Source organism: Loxodonta africana, chromosome 23 (genome assembly GCF_030014295.1).
Source record: "Loxodonta africana isolate mLoxAfr1 chromosome 23, mLoxAfr1.hap2, whole genome shotgun sequence".
NCBI classification, from domain to species: Eukaryota; Metazoa; Chordata; class Mammalia; order Proboscidea; family Elephantidae; genus Loxodonta; species Loxodonta africana.
The window spans coordinates 59,448,869-59,472,744 of NC_087364.1; the positions used below are offsets into that span (position 1 = coordinate 59,448,869).

General features: G+C 42.3%; 1 protein-coding gene across 6 annotated transcripts in view; it reads left to right on the forward strand.

The window, feature by feature from the left end:
* The first annotated feature begins 12,944 nt into the window (after positions 1-12,944).
* RASA2 (RAS p21 protein activator 2) overlaps positions 12,945-23,876 on the forward strand; it is a 113,673-nt gene continuing 102,741 nt past the window's right edge. For all 6 annotated transcript variants that reach the window (XM_064275524.1, XM_064275528.1, XM_064275525.1 and 3 more), the window contains exon 1: positions 12,945-13,097. In XM_064275524.1, coding sequence (XP_064131594.1) covers positions 12,965-13,097 — 133 coding nt within the window. In that variant the 5' untranslated portion in view covers positions 12,945-12,964. The remainder of the gene's footprint in view (positions 13,098-23,876) is intronic.

Below are 23,876 nucleotides of genomic sequence, written 5' to 3' on the forward strand. Positions count from 1 at the left end.
TTGAAATTTGGATCAGGATTGCATTGTATCTGTAGATTGCTTTGGGTAGAATCGACATTTTCACAACGTTGAGTTTTCCTATCCGCAAGCAAGGTATGTTTTTCCATTTTTACAGGTCTCTTTTGGTTTCTTGTGGTAGTGTCTTGTAGTTTTCTTTGTATAGGTATTTTATGTCTCTGGTTAGATTTACTCCTAAATATTTTTATCTTCTTGGGGGGTATTGTAAATGGTATTGATTTGGTGATTTCCTCTTTGAAGTTCTCTTTGTTGGTGTGGAGGAATCCAACTGATTTTAGTATGTTTACCTTGTATCCTGATACTTTGCTGAAATCTTCTGTTAGTTCCAGTAGTTTTCTTATGGATTCTTTGGGGTTTTCTGTGTATGAGATCACATCATCTGCAAATAGGGATACTTTTACTTCTTCCTTACCAATTTGGATGCCCATTTTTCTTTTTCTTGCCTTATTGCTCTGGCTAGGACCTCCAGCACAATGTTGAATAAGAGTGGTGATAAAGGGCATCCTTGTCTGGTTCCTGTTCTCAAGGGGAATGTTTTCAGGCTCTCTCCATTTAGGATGAAGGTGGCTGTTGGCATTGTATAACTGCCGTTTGTTATGTTGAGGAATTTCCCTTCTATTTTGTTGAAAGTTTTTATTGTGAATGTGTGTTGGACTTTGTCAAATGCCTTTTCTGCATCAGTTAATAAGATCAAGTGGTTCTTATCTTTTGCTATATTTATGTGATGGATTACATTGATTGTTTTTCTGATGTTGAACCATCCCTGCATACCTGGTATGAATCCCACTTGGTCATGGTGAATTATTTTTTTGGTATGTTGTTAAATTCTATTGGCTAGAATTTTGTTGAGGATTTTTCCATTTATGTTCATGAGGGATATTTGTCCGTAATTTTCTTTTTTTGTGGTGTCTTTACCCGGTTTTGGTATCAAGGTTATGCTGACTTCATTGAATGAGTCTGGGAGTATTCCATCCTTTTCTATGCTCTGAAAGACCTTTAGTAGTAGTAGTTGGGTTAGTAGTGATGCTAACTCTTCTCTGAAAGTTTGGTAGAATTCTCCAGTGAAGTCATCAGAACCAGGGCCTTTTTGTTGTTGTTGTTGTTGGGAGTTTTTTAATTACTTCTTCAATCTCTTCTTTTGTTGTAGGTTTGTTTAGTTTTTCTACCTCTGTTTGTGTTAGTTTAGGTAGGTAGTTGTATTTCTAGAAATTTATCCATTCCTCTAGATATTCAGATTTGTTGGAGTATAATTTTTCATAGTATTCTATTATGATTCTTTTGATTTCAGTTGGGTCTGTTGTGTTATCGCTCAACTCTTTTCTTGTTTGGGTTATTTGCTTCCTCTCCTGTTTTTCTTTTGTCAGTTTGGCCAACGGTTTATCAATTTTGTTGATCTTTTCAAAGAACCAGTTTTGATCTTATTAACTCTTTCGATTGCTTTTCTATTCTCTATTTCATTATTTCTGCTCCGATTTTTATTATTTTCTTTCTTCTGGTGCCCATGGACTTCTTCTGCTCCTCTCTTTCTATTTGTTCCAATTGTAGGGTTAAAGTTTTGATTTGGATCTTTCTTCTTTTTGGATGTGTGCAATTTATTACCATAAATTGACCTCTGAACTTTTGCTGTGTCCCAAATATTCTGCTCTGATAGGACGTGTTTTCATCCTCATTTGATTCTGTGGATTTTTTAATTCTGTCCTTGATTTCTTCTTTAGTCCAGTAGTTTTTGAGCAATGTGTTGTTTTAGTTTCAATGTATTTGATTTTTTTTTCCTTGCTTTTTCTGTTATTGATTCCTACTTTTATGGCTTTATGGTCAGAAAAGATGCTTTGTAATATTTTGATGTTTTGAATTAAGTCTTGCTTTGTGGCCTAGTATGTCGTCTATTCTAGAGGATGTTCCATGTGCATTGGAAAAGAAAGTATACTTGGCTGTTGTTGGTTGGAGTGTTCTGTATATGTCTATGAGGTCAGGTTGGTTGATTGTGGCATTTAGATCTTCCTTGTCTTTATTGAGCTTCTCTCTGCATGTTCTGTCCTTCATTGAAAGTGGTGCGCTGAAGTCTCCTACTATTATTGTGAAGCTATTTCTCTCGTCAGTGCTTTTAGAGTTTTTTTCTTTTTTTTTTTAATATATTTTGGAGTCCTGCCGTTGGGTGCCTAAATATTTATTATGATTATGTCCTCCTGGTATATTGACCCTTTAGTCATCATACAGTGTCCTTCCTTATCCTTTGTAGTGGATTTTGCTTTAAAGCCTATTTTGTCAGAGATTAATATTGCCACTCCTCCTTTTTTTTTATTTTTGTGTATTTGTTACATTTTTTTCCATCCTTTGATTTTTATTTTGTTTCTGTCTTTGAATCTAAGGTGAGTCTAAGTAGGCAGCATATAGGTGGATCATGTTTTTTTATCCATTCTGCCACTCTCTGTCTACCTATCGGTACATTTAGTCCATTTACATTCAGCATAATTATTGATAGGTATGAGTTTAGTACTGTCATTTGGATGTATTTTTTGTGTGTTGTTGACAGTTGCTTTGCTCCACTTAGTTTTCTGTGCTGAGTTTTTTTCTTTATGTATTTTCTTTTTATCTTTTTCATTGTTGCCGATTTCTGTATTTGCTGAGTCTATGTTTTTCTTCTTTTTTGTTTTGATGTGTAGAGTTGTTAGTTTCCTTTGTGGTTACCTTAATATTTACTTCTATTTTTCTAAGTTTAAACCAATCTTTTATTTCTTTATATTGCCTTGACTTCCTCTCCATGTGAAAGTTCTATAACTACATTATTTAGTCCCTCTTTCTTGTTTTAATGTTGTCACCTGTTACATATTGACATCTCTGTTTCTGTATTTTCAGTGTTTTAGCTTTGATTTATTTTTGTGACTTTTTGTGACTTCCCTATCTGGGTTAATATCTGGTTGTCCTGTCCTGTGTTCTAGTCCTGGGTTGTTATCTGAGGTTATTGGTTCTGTAACCAGAGGACTCCCTTTAGTATTTCTTGTAATTTTGGTTTGGTTTTTACAAATTCCCTTAACTTCTCCTTATCCAGAAATACCCTAATTTTGCCGTCATATATAAGAGACAGTTTTGCTGGATGTATAACTCTTGGCTGGCAATTTTTTTACTTCAAGGCTTTATATATGTCATCCCATTGCCTTCTTGCCTGCATCATTTCTGCTGAGTAGTCAGAGCTTAGTCTTACTGACTGTCTTTTGTAAATGACTTTTCATTTATCCCTACAAAAGCTGCCCTTAAAAGTCTCTCTTTATCTTTGGTTTTGGAAAGTGTGATTATAATATGTCTTGGTGACATACCCTTTGTGGGGTTCGATGAGCTTCTTGGATAGATACCTTCTCATCTTTCACAATACCAGGGAAGCTTGCTGCCAACAAATCTTCAGCAATTCTCTGTGTTTTCTGTTATCCCCTCCTGTTCTGGTACTCCAGTCACTTGTAGGTTATTCCCCTTGATAGAGTCCCACATAATTCTTAGAGTTTCTTCATTTTTTTAAATTATTTTATCTGATTTTTTCTCAAATAAATTGGTATCAAGTGCTTTATCGTCAGTCTTACTAATGCTGACATCCATTGCCTCAGTCTGCTCCTATGACTTTCTATTGAGTTGTCTAATTCTGAAATTTTACTGTTAATCTTTGGATTTCTATTTGCTGTCTATGGATTCTTGTGGCCTGTTAAATTTGTCATTGTGCCCTTGTAAAACCTTCTTTATCTCCTCGATTCTTTATCTGTGTGTTCCTTGGCTTGGTCTGCATTTTGCCTGATCTCCTTCCTGATCTCTTGAAGAGCTCTGTATATTAATCTTTTGAATTCTACCTCTGGTAATTCCAAGACTTTATCTTCTTCTGGGAAGTTTCTTAATTCTTTGTTTTGGTTACTTGCTGAAGCCATCATGGTCTGCCTCTTTATGTGATTTGATATTGACTGTGGTCTCCAAGCCATGAATAAGTTATTGTATTTATTTATTTTATGTTTATGTGTTCTAGCTTCTTGTTTTGCTTTGATATGCCCGGATAGACTGGTCTTCTGGGCTACTTTGATTATTAGCATCTTTGAAGCTCTCATGTCCTGTCACCAGGTGGCTAGAGCTGCTGCTAGGTCTGTAAGCCCATGAGTCCATTTACTTTTCTTGTGTGGATTTGGCTTAGGTGTCCAGGTCACCAAGTGTGTGGTGCAGGCTCTCACCAACAGTCCTAGACAGGCAGGACTACATAGCGGTGATTGGAGTAGGCACAGGTATCTGGTTGTAGTAAGGGGCTATGTGCTGAGCAAGGTAGGGGGCTGATGGCTGCCCAAGTGCCTGGGTGGAAGGCGTGTCCCTGTTCCCTAGAGTGCGTAGGTGGGTGGGTTTTGGAGCTGGACTTTGGGCAGCCAGTGCTATTGGTTGTAAGGACTGGGAGACCCCACTTATTCTCAAACCCCTTTCTTGGGTGGCTAGGTAGAGAGGATGGAGCCACCAGTCCTCAGGTCCCTGACATGGGTAGGTGAAGACCCTGCTTAATGTGTAGGGTGGTGTCAAATGTCACGAATCTGCCAATCCCTCTTAGCTGTTGCAAATGAAAATGGGCTTCAGGTATGATCCCTGTTGTACTGTGCTAATGAGGGTCTAGGCTGTTAAAATGGGCCCACACAGGTCTAGGCAGGGGTGAAAGGCATTCAAAGTCGGTGGATGCCTTAGGCCTATGCCTAAGCAAAGGGGCTGTGCCTGCTCTGAGGTTCTGATTTAAGGAATCTGATAAATTATTTTTTCCTGTTTGTTATTTGTTCCCTCCCCAAAGCTAGGAGAATGGATCAGAGGGTGCAATGGGTCCCACTGCCTGCCCAGGGGGCACGGCAATCACTAAAGCTGAACTGGGACTGGAGCAGAGTGGGAGGGGGGCAGGTAAACGGGAGAGAGGTACTTCTCGGCGGGGGGTTGGGGGACGGGGGCAGGGAAGAGGTTTTTTTTTTGAACCCGCTTGGTAGGTTAGATATTTGCACTTAACTTTTTGCGGATCTAGTGCCACTTTCTCCTGGTTCTGCAGGCTTGTACAGTCTCTGCCACTCAGTTTCTCCTGGTGTGGAAAACACGTCCCAAGGGCTACTGCTTGCCTCAGCCCTCAAACGCCAGCTGATCCAGCCTGCAGGCATCAGGCCAGGTCAAGTCTGGCAAATCCTCCCTGCTTCCGAACTGTCTTTCCCTTTGATGTTCAGGGCTCCTAGATTGTCGTATATAATTGATTCACTTGGTTTTTCTGGTCTTTGTTGTAAGAGGGACCGCAGGAAGCGTCCGACTACTCCCCCATCTTGGCCCTGCCTCATGTTATGTACATTTTACCACAATTAAAAAAAAAGATTCCATCCAAAGTGGAAGGTGCCGAATGGGCTGTCCCAGCAGAGGTGTGAGGGGTGGGATGTGGAAGTCTTGAGGCTGAGTGTCTGGCATTGTCAGCTGCTAGCTGGAGTAGACATGGCCAAAGTTGAAGTTCAGAGCAGGAAATGTCCAGGAAACCCACTTAAGTGGCCCATGAGAGCAAGAGGCTGCTCTGAACATTTTCAGGCAAAGAGAGCAGCAATGCTAGATTGTACCAGGACCTCATATGAGATTGTGCCTCTTCCGCTTCCCCTGTTCCCCTGGGCGCTGTCTACCCTAGTCATTATTGTTTGCTGTTGACTTGATTCGGACTCACAGAGACCCTATAGGACAGAGTAGAACTGCCCCATAATGTTTCCTAGGCTGAAATCTTTATAGAAACAGCCATGTCTTTGTCCCCTGGGGCCAAGCTCTTAACCATTGCACCACACTCTTTTGTGTACCCTAGAGGAGTCAGAAACCTTGGCAAGCGCAATTAGCAGGGGGGAGGGTGAGGAGCAGAAGGAGCACAGGAAGAGGCAAGAAGTCAACCACACACCACACAACCCCCATAGTGTTCCCAGCTTGGGGCAGATCTGAAACAGGGAAAAGAAGCAGCTTTAACTTTGAAATTAGAAATTTTTAATATTGTACTGAACTGGATCTTTAAATTACTGAATGAAACATTTTTTGTAAATAAAAGTGACTGAAAAAGCTCTTGAACCTCTGTGAAGCTTCATCTAGGGCTAGGAAAGAAGTAGCCCCACAAAAAACTGTTGCCGTTGAGTTGGCTCCGACTCTTAGTGACCCTGTAGGATTGAGTCGAACTGCACCTTGTGTTTCCAAGGAGTGGCTAGTGGATTTGAACTGCCGACCTTTTAGTTAGCAGCTAAGCTCTTAACCACTACCCCACAAGGACTCCAGCAGAAGTAGCCCCAGACAGGGTGAAAGAGGTATGAGAAAAAAATATGATCGTTTTGTACCCAGTAGAGTCCTGCCCAGGCAATAAAATGGCAATAAAACCACACAAGCAATTGGAATTTCTGGTTCCTCCTCCGAAGCTGCCCTGCCCTTCCAGTCAAGTCCACTCTTCTCTCTTCCTGAGTCCTTTTTGGTCTTTAGGAGCAGTCTGCTCCCTTCTCTGCTTGAATAACATTCTCTTTTGCGGCCAGCTTTCTGCTGCTTTGGGACTAATTCCCCAACCAGCTCTTTCATCTTCAAATTACCTTGGAAGCTGCTCAGCAGCTGTTCTAACCATGAGGAGTGACTGCTTCTTAGAACTGGGCTCTTCCAACCCACTGGCATCATTAGGGGAGTGCAGAGAGTGTAGACCACATTGGGTGACATCGTCAGAGAGGGTGACGCCAAAATGACTGTCCATAAAATGTTTGTGCCGTATTGCAGCAGAAATGTATTATTTTTCATAAAAATATCCTTGTAATTAGTTATAACAACAAAAATATTTTTGTAAGTCCAGCATACAAGTATCAATATACCCATGAGGCTAATATTCTATGCTAATTTACGTTTCGAACCTTCTTAAAGGGCTCAAAAGGTACAATGATGCTTCGAATCAGCTGGTTTCATTTGCACATGCTACAGGCATGTGCTGTTGTTTTGGTTGCTTCTGATGTTTTTATAGTTGCTGACTTTGTCAATTTTTGTGATGTTTTAGCTACAATATTGAGATAATTAGTATTTGTGAACTTATATCAATGACTTTTTTGAGAATGAAGTAGTAATTAAAGGAAAAGGAGTGATATATGCAGGGTAGGGGGAGAGGGATTACCCACTAAGCATGGTATGCGCTGCCTGGCGTTGAGCAGGTACACACGGGCTTGACTGTATTTACTTGCAAATTTTTGGTGAGTGATTTCACCCTATTTTTGATGTGGTAGAAGACAGGTGAAATTGTGCACTGCAGATTGGTGGGAAGACCCAATATTGGGCCCAGGCGTACTTTGTTTATCGGGTAATTGGGCTGTGGTACTGGGATTATGATTTACAAGTACCGTTAGTACAAAAAACATTACTAAGGATTCTTTATGATCTGGTGTGGGAGGTGGTCCATGGGGATGGAGTGACACGATGAGTTACTGCACTGGGTGACACCAACCCTAGTGATGCCATTGTTCTAACCCCTTGCCACTGGAAAACTGCCCACTGGGAGATGGACCTTCCTCGAACAGCTGTGGAGTGGAGTAATTAGGAATGTGCCCAGGAGTTAGATTGTATGAGTTCAAATCCCAGATAATCTATTTTCCATGTATCTGACCTGTGCTCAGAGACAACATCTGTAAATTGGAAATAATAATATCATCAACCTGTATAAGTCCACATGAAGAGTCTGGCACAGAGTAAGCACTCAAAACATGGCACTATTAGTTCCTGTGTTTTTCCCAGAAGGCAGAGATACTCTTCAGAGAAGTGCCCTTGAACTTGCCTTTGTGAATCTCTCTTCTTAATGAACTTTCCTCTCACCTTGAGCTTTACTACAAGAAGGGGCTTTGGGCCAGCTCTGTTAGCTCCTTTCTAGTTTCACTCAAGTCTCATCCCCCTTACTCAGAGTTTGGAAGAATTCAAGGGTACCATCTACCCAGTACCACTGCCTCCTTCTTCCAAGGCACTGGGGAGGGGGCTGAGAAGTGAAACATTGGTCCCCAACCTGCCACAAGCACAGCCCGTTGGATGTCTAGCTCCACCTTCGTTCACTAAGCACTGGAGGTGCAAACTCAAATGCGTGCCTACCAGTCTGGATGAGAGGGTTCGTAGTAAATGGATAAATCTGCCCAAATGCAGAAATTTCCTGAGTTCAGAGCAGAAGATGAAACAAGTGCAAGGTTGTTCAACTTTTCCCATTTTCCTTTCAGTTCCATTATTTTAGCAGTTTAAAATGCCATGAGATGTGACTGTGGGTGGGTGGGAAGGTGGGTGAATGGATACGCCATCCCAGTTCAAAAGGAGGGGCAAGAAACAACTTTAGTCAGACTGGCCTAGGAACTATAGACCATTCCACACTCAGGTCTTTAACATTGAGGCCTTGAATGTCCTCTTTCAGGAGTTGAGCAAATTTGAAAAAAAAATTTTTTTTTTTCATGGAGGAACTGGAGACTTAAGGATAAAAGCGTGTCCATATTTTAAACCAACCACATCCTTGTCATGTCCCCTTTGACCTTGAGGTAAAATGTGAAAAGTTATTTTTCTGAATAGTCAAGGTCTCTCCTCATCTTCCACCACTCCAACTTTATCAAAAAGAAAAATACTGATTGGATTTTAAGGCTGTTTGTGCAATGCAACTAAGTGCATAGGCTTAATGCACGAAATGTACTCAGATGAGATGAATGGGGAAATCAAGTCGTCAATGACCAAAGGAGCTTGCCTCCTCACTAGTCCACCAGAAATAGTTCTGCTTCATGAGTGTATGGCCCCATAAATATGACCTATACTCACTGGAAAGGAAATAATACATAGATAATACATAGCTCAGGGCCAGTAGAGACCCTGTATAATAATGCCATGTTATAGGCTGGTGGGTGCTGATTAAAACAATGGTTTAACGGACAAGCGTTGGAATTAGTTTCTAGCTGCAGAAGATATTATTATTAAGAGGCAGTGCAGCTTTCCTACAGCATCTACCATGAGCAAGCCTGTTTATGAGTTAAGGTTTTCAAGCCTACGGGTACCTCTAGGGACCAGGTACTTTTTCAGCCTCTGAAGGCTTGTTGGGAAGCTACCACACCACTAACAGTGCGTGCTGCTGCAAGGCAGGGGTCTTTATGACTGTTGGAAACTGAAGAAATGGGCATGTGCCCCAAATTATTTACAGGGTATTGTAAGAGGTGTCCGAATTTTTGTAGGAAAAATAGAAATTTTGAAAAATGTTATTTGTTACACATATGAACCAATAGACCCCAGTGGGGACTCTGGGGTATAATTAGCAGTACTTCCTATGTACCACTAAACACTTAGGGTAGGCTTGTGGGAGGAGGCAAGAAAAAAAAAATCCATACTACCTACAAAAATTCAGACACACTCAAGGATTCAGCATGCTTCCATTAATGAAAACAACACGGTACCAACAAAAAATTCAAAGCAGAAAATGCTTGGTTCATAAAAGGATTAAAATGAATGAATGGGTTAAAAACTGGTGAAGAAATAGGAAGAGGCGTAATAGTGAATGGTTGCTCATCAGAATGGAGAGGGGGAGAAGTAGATGTGATGGTTTTTAAATACATTCATTAATGATTTGAGGAAGGAAGTGGAGTGCAAGTTTGTGTGTGATGCAATATTGTTCCAGTTACTAAACATTATGAAGAAATGAGAGGAACTCTAGATGAATTTAAAGCACAATGCAAGGGCAATAAGGGGAGGGACATGTAACAGCCTTCTTGTGATTGTACTGTGAGGAAATCACACTAGTCTTTATAAAATGTCATTTCGCAAATATTTTAGGTGAATAAAACATTGACTCTATGACAGATCTCTGCAAAGTAGGCCAGTATCAGTAACAGGATACTGATGCACTTAACTGTTTATTCAGAAACCCTGGTGGCATAGTGGTTAAATGCTATGGCTGCTAACCCAAAGGTCGGTAGTTCAAATCCACCAGGCACTCCCTGGAAACTCTATAGGGCAGTTCTACCCTGTCCTATAGGGTCCCTATGAGTCGGAATCGACTTGACAGCAACGGGTTTGGTTTGGGTTGGTTTTTAACTGTTTATTCAGAATTAGAGGAATTAGAAGTGAGCTGGAGCAAAGAAGAAATGGAGTTTCTGGGTTTTCGCAAAACAGTGTGATAATTCTGAAATCTCCAACAAGAAGACTGGGAGGAAAAAGAAAAAGTGGAGTGTCACTTCGTGTAAAATTGTTTTCATACCTTTAGTAACATTTCAGTAATAAAGCTATATGCTTGGGGTTCAGCCAGTGAAAAAAGAAGAGAAATTAGAAGAATCTGGTCAGGTACTGGTGTTTAAAGAAAGGAATGAACCTTTAAAAACTGGCTTTCATTTCAAATGATAGGATGTTATTAAAATTTCTCATACCTATTTTAAGCATTTGGACAAGTGTGCTAATGAATTTTCAAATCAGAATTAACACAAATCAGAATTTTCCAAGAAGGAAAACTTCAAATCTGCAGAGTAGAGGAAATAAGTCAGCTCATGTGACTCAACCCATTCATTCAAGAGATATTTATTGAGAAAGTTTTTACAAAATGAACCTAGAAGGAGCGATAGCACAAGAACAGTAATAGGTACACGTAATACCAGGCAGAAAGTGATCAATGCCACAAAAAGGTACAAATAAAAGCTTCTATCTATGACAGAAAGAGATGGATGAATGAGGCGGCACCAGCCCAGGTGGGAGGAAGGCCACTCCTAACATAGGCTACTGAGATGTGGCTCGGTATGGCTGGAGATAAGAGAAGTGAGGTGGCCTGGGTCCAATCCCTACCCTGAACTCTTGACTGAGGAATGTGAACTTTATTCTTTAGTCATTTCTAACACTGTTCATGACATGTAGTATGCATTTACTTGCTGGCTAAAGGCATGAATGAAGCCATTGATAGTTTTTTTTTTGAGCAGGCAGATTAATTTAAGTAGTGTGTAGGAGGGATGAGACAGATGGGAGCCCTGTCATATGGGTTTTTGACCAAGAGCAGGAGGCATTTACTGAGTTAATCCTACTGTGTGCCTAGCATTCCACTAGATGCATCACACTATGCTCTCAGTAAGCATTTAATCCTAATAACAACCCTCTGAAGAAGTTAGAGTAAGAATAGCATCTCCATTTTACCGTTAAAGAAACAGGTGCAGAAAGGTTGAGTGACAAGCCCAATGTCACACACATAAAAAAGGGTAGCATTAGACTCTAACCCAAATCTGTCTGTCTCCTAAGTTTCTTTTTGTAATATGTGGTTGCTCCTCAAATAAAGATGATTCTAACAAGGGCAATGACATGGAACAGAAAGAAAGGGAGAAGAGAAGAGATTTCAGCAGAGTTAGAAGGATGCGGCCACTGAAATCTGTGTGGGGGCGAGGGATAAGGAGTCAAAGTTTCTAGCCCCTCTGACAGAATATGGGTGTAAACTCATGTGGTAAAGAAGACAGAGAATTAAGTCTTGGACTTATTGTTTGAAATGACAGCAAAACTTCCACATAAGAGGAGGTTTGTTGGCTTTCTCTGACACATGTTAAAAAATCACAACAGAGGGATAATAAGGGTCACCCACAACACGTGCAATACTGGAAGCGTCTGTCCTCAAAGCCAACTTTCTAGCTTTTGTACAAGTGGTTTCTACTTCTTGGCACATTTCTGCCTCTCCACCCTGGTCTTCAGATGACTCGTCAGGTGCGTTTCCCCAGGAAGGCCTTCCCCAACTCCCTAAGTCTGGGTTAGGGCCCCTCCTTGGCGCTCTATACCTTGTGTTTCCCCTTCTTAGTTAATTCTCAGGGCCTCTGTGTTTATCTGGGTCTCCCACTAACCAGACTGAGTTGCCGGAGGGCCAGAGCTCTCTTCACCTTGACTCTTGTGTAGTCTCTGAAGCCATCACTATATCTGACCCTCAAGAAACACATGCTGACCAACTGACAGACTGACTGATTCCTATTGTTGCCCTGGAAGGGAACTACCCTGCCCTATGAACTCACAGTCTCTTCCTTCTTAGGGGAGCACAGTTAGCAACCTCAAGACCAGGAAATCATCTTCCTCCTCACATACCAGGGTGTTATTCATGCAGTTTACTCATTGCACAAAGTTCTCTTGAATAAGGCTAGCAATTAGTTGAAGGTTTATGTGTTTCCTAGCGTCAGTCAACTTTTTAATTAGCCCACGCTAATGGGGAGTGGGGGCGGGGGGAGACTTTCCTTGCCCCTTTCTCTTTCGGAAATACACAAGTGGTGACAGTTTCAGAATTTCTCTATGGGAGAGTCTCAGGCACCGCATTCGTGCTTGAATTGGGGCCTATGGTCCTTTTCCCGAATCCATTTTTGTAGAGCAAACAGTGTTCTTACTTAGAAGAAGGGTGTGTGCCTGTGGTGTGTGACTTGGGGCGCACGTGGATATTATTGGGGGAGTCCCTAAGTCCCTGCCTTTTGAATAAGGTAATTCTCAGATCCACCCATCTGCCAACTTACTATTTTCCTTCCAGAGAGAGTGCCTCTGATTGGGAAGGGCCTGAATTTTCCTAAGTGTTAGATGTGGAAGTCTGCTCTGTGGGGGGAGCCCAATTTCCAGGAGGATTTGGAGATCTCAGGAGGTCGGTTTTTCTCCCCGTGTGGTTTCAAGGCTGCTCAGAACCATTCTTGAAGGCCTCCTCGGCCAGGGTCTGGGCTTTTATGGGGCAAGGAGGAGGCAAGGTTCAACCGCGCGCAGCCTCCTAGGCCGTCCGGGTTCAGGGGAGGCGGGGGCGGTGAATGAGAGACCCGGGTGGGGCGGGGGCGTGGCCTCTGCGGGGCGTGGCCTCCGCGGGGCGCGGCGAGCCGGGCCAGGGCCCGGGGGCGGGGCCAGGACAGCGGCTTGCTCGGGTTTAGGCCGCCGCTGGGCTCCGCCTCGCCCGGCTACGCAGGCGGCGGGGCTGCGGCACGGGCCGGGCGGCACCATGGCGGCGGCGGCTGCTGCAGCTGCGGGGGCTTCTTCCGAGGCGCCGGCGGCGACTACGACGGCAGAGCCCGAGGCAGGAGACCAGGACAGTCGCGACGTCCGAGTGCTTCAGAGTCTGCGGGGCAAGATCTGTAAGCGGGCGTCGAAGGGAGGGGAGCGCCCGGCGGCGGCGGGCGCGGGGCTGAGGGGGCGGCGGGCTTGCGGGGCGGCCGCTCGGAGGCGCGCTGCGCTCGCGGGGCCGGGCGGGGGCCGGGGCGGGGGCCGCGGCCGGGCGAGGCGCGCGGGGAGGGCCGGCACGCGGGAGCCTGGCAGGGGGGTGTGTTAGGGGAGGCGTCGCCTCGACGGGGCGGCGCGGACTGGGGCGGCCCTTCTCCGGAGGGAGAGGAGGACGGGGAGTTGGCCGGGGGCGCCCGGGGCTGCGCCGGCGCCAGGGGCTCGGTTGCGGGGCGCGGCCTGGCCGCGGGGAGGCGGACGCGGGGAGGCGGACGTGGGGTGCGGCCGGGGTCGTGGGCCGGGGGCGCCAGGAGCTTCCGGCCGCCCTCAGGCGCAGGCCTCCGGGGGGCCGCGGTGGCCGGGGAGCGGCCCCGAGGTGCGAGCCGGCGGTCGTTGCGCCGAGGGAGAGGAGGGCCGGCAGGCGAGGCTGGCCCGAGGGAGGGGGCCGCCTGTTTCCTGGAGTCCCGAGGCAGCGGGAGGTTGAAAAAGGCGCCCTGAGTTGGAGGACAGAGGCCGCCCTGGGACCGGAGTCCCTGCCGCACGGGGTGCGCGCGAGCGAGGAGCGCCCGGGGAGGGGCCCCGGGCCGGACACCTGTCCTGGCCCCACCTCGCTGCGGCGGGGACAGGCAGCGAGAGCCAGCGTGACTGACAGGGACTTTAGGCAGGATGTAGTGGCTTCCTGTGAGCAGGTCTCAAAACACAGTCATCCAGCCCTCACTTAACCCACTTAATTCCTTTCCTTCTCCTGCGTTTGTTACTTTTGTGACTGAACCATATTGGTTGAGTAAATACAAAATTTTGCTCGGAAGCTGTGAGCATTGTTACAGACAAACCTTTTAAGTTCAGCCATTTGGACATTAAAAAAGCAAACAAAAAAACATCTTTTGGCGTCAGTTGCCCCCCCCCCTTTTTTTTTTTGCTTTTTGGAAGCTGTATCAGTGAAACTTATTTTTGCTTTTGCCAAAAGTTAGCTTTCTTTTCTTTATTCGGTATCCTCAAATTGTGAACGTGCTTAATGTTGGTGGTAAACACCGCTTAGTAATGAGGAGGGATAGTTTTCACTTTGTATGGAGAAAATTGAATTGCATTGCAACGACTAACAATGCTCTTGCTTGCCCAGGATGTAAAATTTTCCTCACCTTGGACAGTGATATTATTGAGTTTGGACCCTCCTCTTTTCAAGTTGCTTCCCTTTTCAAATATTTGGTATTTCTTTAAACTCTGAGACAGATGCGTTAAATTTTCTCACCTTTTTATTCCCAGAGTTAGTCCTGAGGCTCTAAAGAGATTATGATTCTTAAGACTTGGAAGACGGCACCAGAGTGGATTCTTGTCTGTCTGTATGGGTTCCCAACGCTGAAGTTACCTTCCAGGCTATAAAATCTCCTCAGAATTCAGATTAAATTTTGTATTTAACATTTGCATATTTGCAGTATTAATATTTGAGAAAACCAGTTAAGAGCCAGAGTTCCCCTCTTGATCTCATTTTCCAAACTTCTGCCGCTTTACATTTTAGCATCACTTGATACTACATACTGTCCTTTGGAGCTTTGATGATACATAGCTGCACGTTATAACATGGAACTAGGTATACACACACATCTTGGAATTGAGAGTCAGGGTTGGACAGTTTGCAGAAGGATTTAGTTGCCCAGCATTTTTACCTGCTCCATGGCAAAGATCACTGAGAACAGTTTTATAGGGAGATACCATTGTAAATGAACCTTGGGTCTACAAACAAAAAACAAAACTTTATTTCTATGGCTTAGCGTGGCCCCACCACCCACACTCGGAGACTCATCATCCAGCTGCTGAGAATGGTATTACTGTTGTAACTAACCATAGCCTGAGTATTACATCTGTTACCCAATCACCTCCTCGTGTTTTTAGGTCATCAATTAATTGCTCAGGTCATGGGGTGTATGCTTTATAGAAAACAATATATTAGGATACTTCTATACAGAAGATACTTGTATACCCCTCTCCCCCATCTCCATTTCTTTGCCCTCCTTTTAGCTGGTTTAACCCAGAAGTAGTTGACCTTCAGAACCTTGTGAAGAGATGCTGTTTTCTGTTTCCATGAAACTGACATGTGGGTTTTGTGGGGTGGTGGGTGGGGGGCTGGAAGAGTCATTACCAGGTGCTAAAGTCACAGAAATGGGATGACGTGATGCTGACAATGAAGGTAACAAGCAGCTTCGAGGCGAGGTTACCAGTGTCGGCTTTCCTCCTTTTTTACCCTGGGAAACCTTGAGGAAAGTCTGGTTGTGTCCTCTAGCCAGAAAATATCTTGGCATATTCCAAACTGCTGATTGAGAGCCACTGATGTGGCTAGTTAGAGATCCATAGGACTCTAAAGTGAGCCTGAAAGGAAACCTTCCTTTTTCCTGGACTTGGATCAAAAAAACCAAACCTGTTGCCATCCAGTCGATTCCGAATCATAGCTATCCTATATATAGGACAGAGTAGAACTCTGCCCTATAGGGTTTCCAAGGTTGTAATCGTTACCAGAGCAGACTGCGACATCTTTCTTCTGCAGGGCAGCTGGAGCAGCCGACCTTTTAGTTAGCAGCTCAGTGCTTAACCACTGCACCACCAGGGCTCCTTGGATTTGGATTAAAAAAACCAAAAACCAAACCCATTGCAGTTGAGTCAATTCTGACTCATAGCGACTCTATAGGACAGAGTAGAGCTGCCCCGTACAGTTTCCAAGAAGCGCCTGGTGGATTTGAACTGCCGACCTTTTGGGATTAAAAAAAAAAAAAAAAACCAGTGCTGTCAAGTCGATTCTGACTCGTAGTGACCCTAAAGGACAGAGTAGAACTGCCCCATAGAGTTTCCAAGGAGTGCCTGGTGGATTCAAACTGCCCACCCTTTGGTTAGCAGCCATAGCACTTAACGACTATGCCACCAGGGTTTCCAAAAGGGGCGCGGATTGATTTATATATCTTTGAAGTTCTAGAGATAGTAGCCCATACTCTTCTATAGGGTTTCATTCTATTGTTAATTATCCCATGCTCTCTGTAAGATTTCCCGTACTCTCATGAGATTGACAGATCGAAAAAACCATTTTGTGGCCAATTTCAAACAACCAGGTGACATTAGGAAATCCAGTGTTGATGATAGTATTTTGTCTTTTGTTCTGATCCCCAGTTCCTTGAGGGCATTTTAGTGCCTTCAGAAACCGTGGCAGTCCTGAATGGTCTGCTTCCTTAAATGCATTCAAGAGGCAGGTTTGGTTGTTAGATACCTGCCCCTTTATCAAGGATGAGCCCTTGGTGGAGGAAACTGGATGTGTCCCAGACTTCATTCTTTGGTCTGAACTCCTCTACAGTGAGTAGCAGACACAGCACCTGAAGTACATTTGGATAGGCCTCCCGCCGACAAAGAAAAAAAAAAAGCCTACACCCAAGTGAAGGAGGGGGACTTGGGCTTTTTTCTTTACATACCTTCTGGCTTCATGCTCTTATTCTATGACCTCCTCTTTTTGGTTGCTTTTTTTTTAAGTTTGCTCTTATTGTCCAGTTTACCAGGGTTGTAAAAATGTTGTTGGAGCCAAGAGGGCCCATGCCATCTTATGCATGAACTTTCTAACTGAAGGGAGACCAGATTGCTAAAGGGTCAAGTCTGAGAATTTGTATGAATTTTGAGATGTTTGGTGCAGTGCAAGATCTGTAGGACCATGATGTGTACCAGAACTCATATGATCTCCCTGGTGTCTTTAGAGCAAGAATGACCTAGGGCTGTTTGACAAAGTATGGAGGGTCTGTAAGGTATGGAGTCCGTGGGTGGTGCAGTTAATGCATTCAGCAGCTAACTGAAAAGTTACAGGTTCTCACCCACCCAGGGGTGCCTCAGGAGAAAGGTCTGGCAGCCTACCTTTGAAAAATCAGCTGTTGGCAACCCTATGGAGCACAGTTCTACCCTGACACACATGGGGTTGCCATGAGTCAGGGTTGATTCGATGGTAACTGGTTTTGGTTTTTTATGGCTGAGTGCTTGATCTTAGAGGCTTCGTCAGGTTGGTCACCTAGGTTTGAATTTCCAACTTCTGTTAACCTCCGTGGGCCTCCATATTCTCACGTATAAACTGGAGATTAGTAAAGGCACCTATTTCATTGCTCTCGGATTAAATAAGTCCCCCTCCTGCCTCACTCTCAAAGGAGGTAGGTCAGATGTGGACCATCTCTTAGGGAGGAATAGAGTAGGAGACAGAAACTCACCTTTATCTGATGTTCTTGTCTGACATTTACTGGCATTTCCTGGTGTACAAAGCTGATTAAAATCAGAAGGCCTGTATTTTGCCTCGTACATTGTTAATTAGGAGTCATGTGACTTTAGGCAGCTCATTTACTTTTGTGCCTATCTTCCTCATCTTCATAATGGGAGTAATGCCTCATCACTAGCCGTTTTACATGTTCCCGCTGACTCGGAGGGAGTGTGTTTTTCCTCCCCCACCCCTCATATTTCTGTCAGGGAATGCCTGCTTATCCTTCAGAAGCCTACTTCATGCGGTCTCCTGCCCAGATCCTTTTTGGGGGTTGCCCACGCCCCCGTCCCTGGCCAGAGGGTGCTGGTTAGGAATCACAGCTTCTTTTCTATTTCCTCATTTTGGCGGATTTCATAGAAATAATCTGTTTATTTTCCCCATTAAACTGTGAATTCTCCTAGGGTAGAATTCATTCTTGTTCATTTTATAAAACTGTCCCAGTGCCAGCACAATGCCTAGAACAGGGTAGGCCATCAGAAAATGCCCTGGATGATTTGAGGTGTACTGGATGTTAAAGTGTTTTGCAAATTATCCAACTAAAAAAAAAAAAACCTAAAAAATGATACTGCTATTTTATTGAAAGAAAACACATGGTCTGTGTCTGGAAGTTGATCCCTTTCAAAATCATAGGACCCTTGGAGGCGCTTGGGTTTAAAGTGATGCTAGAGTTGATTCTAAGTACCCTGATTGCTTATTACTAAAGATACTTGAATATTGCTACCTGACTATGTTCCATAAATATTGCTACTAATCGCTTTTATAGTCTGGAAGAGAAAATCTGCTAATCAGACCTTAACAGTGGGTGTTTTTATCTGGCATCATAGGTTTGGATTTTTGGGTAATAAAGTATAAGTCAAAACATTTTATTGCCCACTCAATAGAGTTGAGAGGGAGAGATTAAAAATGGCTTATTCAGAAATTTGAAACGAGATGATGAGTTATGAGGATGGAGGAAGAATCCATGTTTCAGATGGATAGAAACTATAGAAAAAACGGTTCTTTGTAAAAATCTGATAATCATTTGCTCTGAGAAATACAGAAAGTAAACCTTAATGAGTTCATAGTTTTTTTTTGTTTTTTAAACTTAGAACTCTTTGAATAGCTTCAAAGTAACTGTGGAACTATTAGAATAAAACCATATTGTTTTTGTCCTTTAGTCATAGATGCTAATCCTATTTCCTTGTTAATGTGCTTTACAAAATTATTTGATAATGTCGGATTACGTATTTTTATCTACTAGTGAAGTTCTGTGCTCTTTTGAGAGCTACTGACAAACTTTTGTAATATAGTCATTGATTAATGTAAATTAAGAAACTTTTATGACACCTTTAGTTTTGTATGTCATTTTAGTTGTCAGTTCCTACCTAAAATGACATAGCTTATAGTTACACCAATGTGTGTACAAACATCAATGAATTATAATTGACAAATTTGTTACTGTGGGCTTGGTTCTAACGATGCTGTTAATGATAGAATAGCTTTTGGCAAATTCTTTAACCTTACAGAGCCTAACCACTTCCTTTAAGACAGTACATCACATACTTTTTATTTTAATACTCAAATGTATATAGTACAATGTTGCATAAGATCCACTGTTTTAAACATATTTATCTAATATTTATTAGATAAGATTGTTTGAATCCTAAAAATATTTTTCCTGTGATCATTAATTAGTTTATTCAGCAGAACGTACTACATATTTGAGTGGCTGTTAGTTAGGTCGTTAGCCCACCACACTGTAAATTGGTCTTAAGCTGTGAATGGGACAAAAAAGGTCCTTATTGTTTTCTCTCTAAGTCTGTACTTAGACTTTGTATAATATAAAGTATAAGCAGTTATTGCTTTTAGAACCTCTGTTCTTAGAGGATTATAATCATTTAGAGCTGGAAGAGAACATATTTTGTTCTGTCCCTTCATTTTATAAATGAAGAAACTGATGGAGACACCAGGAGTCTCACAGTTAACAGCCTATTGTGCACTAGTTCACTGTTAGCAAAGTTCTTTCTAGAATGCTAAACTAAACCTGTTGCTGTCCAGTTGATCTCGACTCAGGGCACCCCAATGTGTTATAGAGTAGAACTGCTCCACGGGGGTTTCTTAGCTGTCACCTTTATGGAAACAGATCGTCAGACTTCTCTTCCGTGGCATTGTTGGGTGAGTTTGAACCTCCAACCTTTAGGTTAGCAGTTGAGCACAAACGATTTGCACCCTCCAGGGACCTTGTAGAACACTTCATGGGATTAATTCATTCTTATGAATGTTGCAGATGTACTGCATTTAGTGTATGGTGGTTACACTGCCTATCAGTTGTATGTCCAGAAGTCGTAATAGATTTTCATTGTGCCATCTGCACACTCTGATCTCTTCCTTCTTAAAAACTTTGTGAAGTGGCTAGGATTAGTGATGAAACTATGGTTGTGACTTAGGTGGAGACTGAACCAGGATGTTTGCTTGTCTGTGTCATGCTGTAACTCAGCTGTTTTCAGTCCTGACTGCCCATCAGCATGCTCACAACAAATGCTCAACGTTGGTTACCACCTCAATGGTGGACAGAGGGAATTTGCCTTGTCTATAAATGGTTATTTTCTGCAGGGAGTGTTTTTATGTGTTATGTTATAAAAATGACTCTGTGTAAATGGATTTGATATTAGTCTTAAAGCTGTGAGAGTCTGTCACTATACTTCTGAGTACTCCCCTGTCTGCAAAAATACGGGTAACTAAATGGTAGGGTTCATAATTTGAGTGCAACATAGAAATAAACTTTTCTGTCAAGTTTTTTGGTTAACTTTTTATTTTGATACAATTTCAAACCTAGAGGGAAGTTACAAGAATAATTTAGTAAATTCCCGTATATTTTGCCTGATTGACCACTTGTTTCTGCTCAGAAAGGTGACGTTTAAAAATTTCAGTGCTTTATTTCAGAAGAATGTGGTAAGAGGATTCTGAATGATTTTGATCCTTTAAAATATTACAAAATTTGTGTGAATGATGCAGGATATCTTAGTTTTCTATTTGGACAGTTTTATACAAAATCTTCTTGCTTAATAGAAGGGAATGAACTGACATTTATTCAGTTTTTACTCTCTTCCCAGTGCTGTGTTAGGAAACTTTGCAAATTATTTCATTTAATCCCATTTCATGAAGGAGACTTTTACTGTTTTTATTTTTGAGGAGAAGCAGACACAGGTTATGAGCCAGGTTTCCATAAGGTGTTTATGTACCAAATTTCTTTACCGAATTGCCTGTCAGATGGTATACTGGAAGGAATTGATGAGTACATTTCTTGTTGTCATACGGTTGATAATTATTCCTCTGTTGGCTATGGTCTAATGTGAGGATAGTCAATAAAAATAGAATGTTTAAATACTATCAAAACTTCGTACTGTTTTGGGGGTTCACGAAAGTATTACTTTGCTTCTGTGGGTTGTCTGTGCTTGTGAGTGGTTCTCCTAGAAAACACGCAGGGGCGCGCATACACACACACACATGCATCCATACATGCTTGTGAGCTTGGCTTCTTAAAAAAAAAAAATTTTTTTAAGCACTAGATCAAAATGAGTCCCACCTTGGCTCCCTGGATGTCATTACCAGAAGTAGGAGCAGTATCTCTCATATGGCCTGTCCCATGTAGCCTCAAGTTCTTCAAACATATGGCTTTGGGCCTTTTGTTTGCTTGCCATACCAGGCTCTCATGGTCACTGTAGGAGCTTTGCTAAGCTTCATGAAGCTTGTAGGAACCCTTGGCCTAACCCAGGAGAGATTTCAACCATATGTTTAGAGTCTGGTTTGCTATTTGAGAAGGGGACCGAAGGGAGCTTAGGGACCAGAACACGTTCAAAACTGAAACCGGAAGTGGGTAAGGCAAACCACAGGAAGATCCTGCTCGCCACTTGGTGACGTATTTCTATAACCCATGGAGGCTTCCTGACAATACCTTGCGAAACTTGCCTTTTCATGTACACTAGTTTCCTAACTTCTTGTTCTAGACTGAGCTTCAGTCAGAGGTGATTAATATGATAGCAGTATAGATAACTAAATGATAGTTACTATGCTGATCTCTTGTGTAAAGCAGCTGACCCCTAATTATGTTACGTAGATTTTTGCAGCGAGGAGTTGCTGCTTACCTAGTAGGCATTTTTGAGGAGTCGCAGTGGGTTTCACGCGTTAATCTGGACTTTATGCCTTGCCAAGAACTGTACTTATTATATACAGTTCAGGTTTTATATAGCCACAAAGAACAGTTCTTTGCTCACTGACTCCAGGCTGACCTAAACTATGCTGGAGTCCTGGGTCCGATCAAGTGCTCGTTTTTAGGTACCCTTGATGATTGCATAATACTTTATTTGCGTGATCAAGTTGGAGTGCAGTGTTAGTGAAATTTAATTATTCTCTATTTCCTTAACCTCCAGGTCCCAGGTTAACATCACGGTGCCTTGTTCTTTGCAGAACTAGATTTCTGATAGGAATTATTTAATGTGTTGATTTTTTAAAATTACAAATTGAATAGGATTATAGAATCTCAGGTTGTATTTTTTAAAGATGATTTATCATTTACCAAGAGTGAGAAAAATTGCTTTAAAATTCAGTTGTCTGGCATGTTAATTTATGCATTGGAAAACCATACTTACTAGTAGACATTCCTATTGGTACCATTTTTCATTCTCTGGCCTGAATAAAACCACAAACCTACAACTTTGCAATGATATTTTCAAGGCGAAAACCAAGGAGGGAGATAACATCTACGTAATTTCTTTCTCTTCAGGAGTTCCTAACCACCCCCCCGCCGCCACTATACACCTGGGGCAGTCTGACCTTCTGAAGGGTAGGAATGTTAAGACTCTTTGGAAGGTCATATGTGTGATTAAGGCAGCTCTTCTTCATTGAAAAGGATTGCCATAGATAAATAAACAAGAAAAACTCTTTATCTTGTTCTAGTATTTTATATTATAAAACATGGTTATTACAGTAGGTATATAGAAATTGATTCTAAATGGACTGATAATTTGGCATGCTGAATGCAAGGTTTTCTGCTACTTTCTAGTATTCACTTAACCTCAGCTTCCTCTTCTATGAATTGGGAATCGTTTTTCCAGTTTGATAGGGTAGTTGTGAACTGATTGATTGACCTGTTACACTGCCTGGCACACTGTGTTCAGTTAAATATTGGCTGTAACATAAGAAGTAGAGATACTCAGTAAAGTATATTTTCATAGGGGTTTTTTTGATAAATAATTTATTTAGTATAGATGTACCAAAGTCTCTCTACTTATATGTATACCCAGTTCTTGTAATGTTCATCAGTTTAAACTGGAAATAGGTAGCAAATGTAAAAACACTAGAAATCAGTGTTACCCTGCGCTTTTTAAATTTGAAGTATTGTCTCTCAGAATTTTGGAGCTGTGGGAGACCTAGAAGATTAGTTAAGGATTGCAAACTCAAATATCTACAGAGACGAGGCGTAACGAAGTAAGCCTGTGGGGGTTGCGTGCTATAGTAAGGGTGTGTCTGTCTACCGTTCCTACTCAGAACAGCGTTGCCAGCTCTTTGACTATTAAAGAGAAACTAGAAATACAGATTTATTTATTCTTAGCTCTCTCAGTTTCTAGACGTTGGCAGCAAATTAAAAAAGAAAAAAATACCAATCAAATGAGATATTTGAAAAAATATTTAGCACTGTCTTGGAATATCCAAGAACTTAATAAATACTTACCTTTTTTTTTTTTTTTTTTTAACCTATGCCAGTAGGACACACAGAAACATATAAACAAACCTACAGTTAAAAGTGCATGCACATAATACTTTACCCCCGTATACATATGTGCGTACTCACATGCGTGGACTGAAACATACACGCCGAAATCTCTGTGCAGTAGACTGATATTTGGAATTCCGGTCCTAGGTAAAATTTATATACTAGGATCTGGATTTACTCTCCGGTGATATTTGCTTGGAATCATTGATCTCGTACACAGAGACTTGGCCATCTTTTCATTTCTGTGAATCTAAGTTTTCCTATCATCTTTACTCCCGATGGTGTTTATTTTCTTCGTTTAAGTTGCTTACTTTTTGCCAATGGCTGAAAGCTACTGTTTTCTATAGAAGCGTTGCAGATCTCCCTTCTTCCTGCAGGTATTTATGCAGAAGTTACCTTCTCAGTGAAGCCTTTCTTAACCATCCCTCCCTTCACCATTTCATGTAGCACCCATTCTTGCTTAGCAGGATCTAACATACCATGTATTTTTCCTTATTTATCTTTATTGTCTAAGAAACCCTGGTGGTGCAGTGGTTAAGCACTTGGTTGCTAACCCTAAAGGTTGGTGGTTCGAACCTATCAGTGGCTTCACAGGAGAAAAGACCTGGCTATTGGCTCCCATAAGGATTACAGCCTAGAAACCCTGTGGGGCATTTCTACTCTGTCACATGGGGT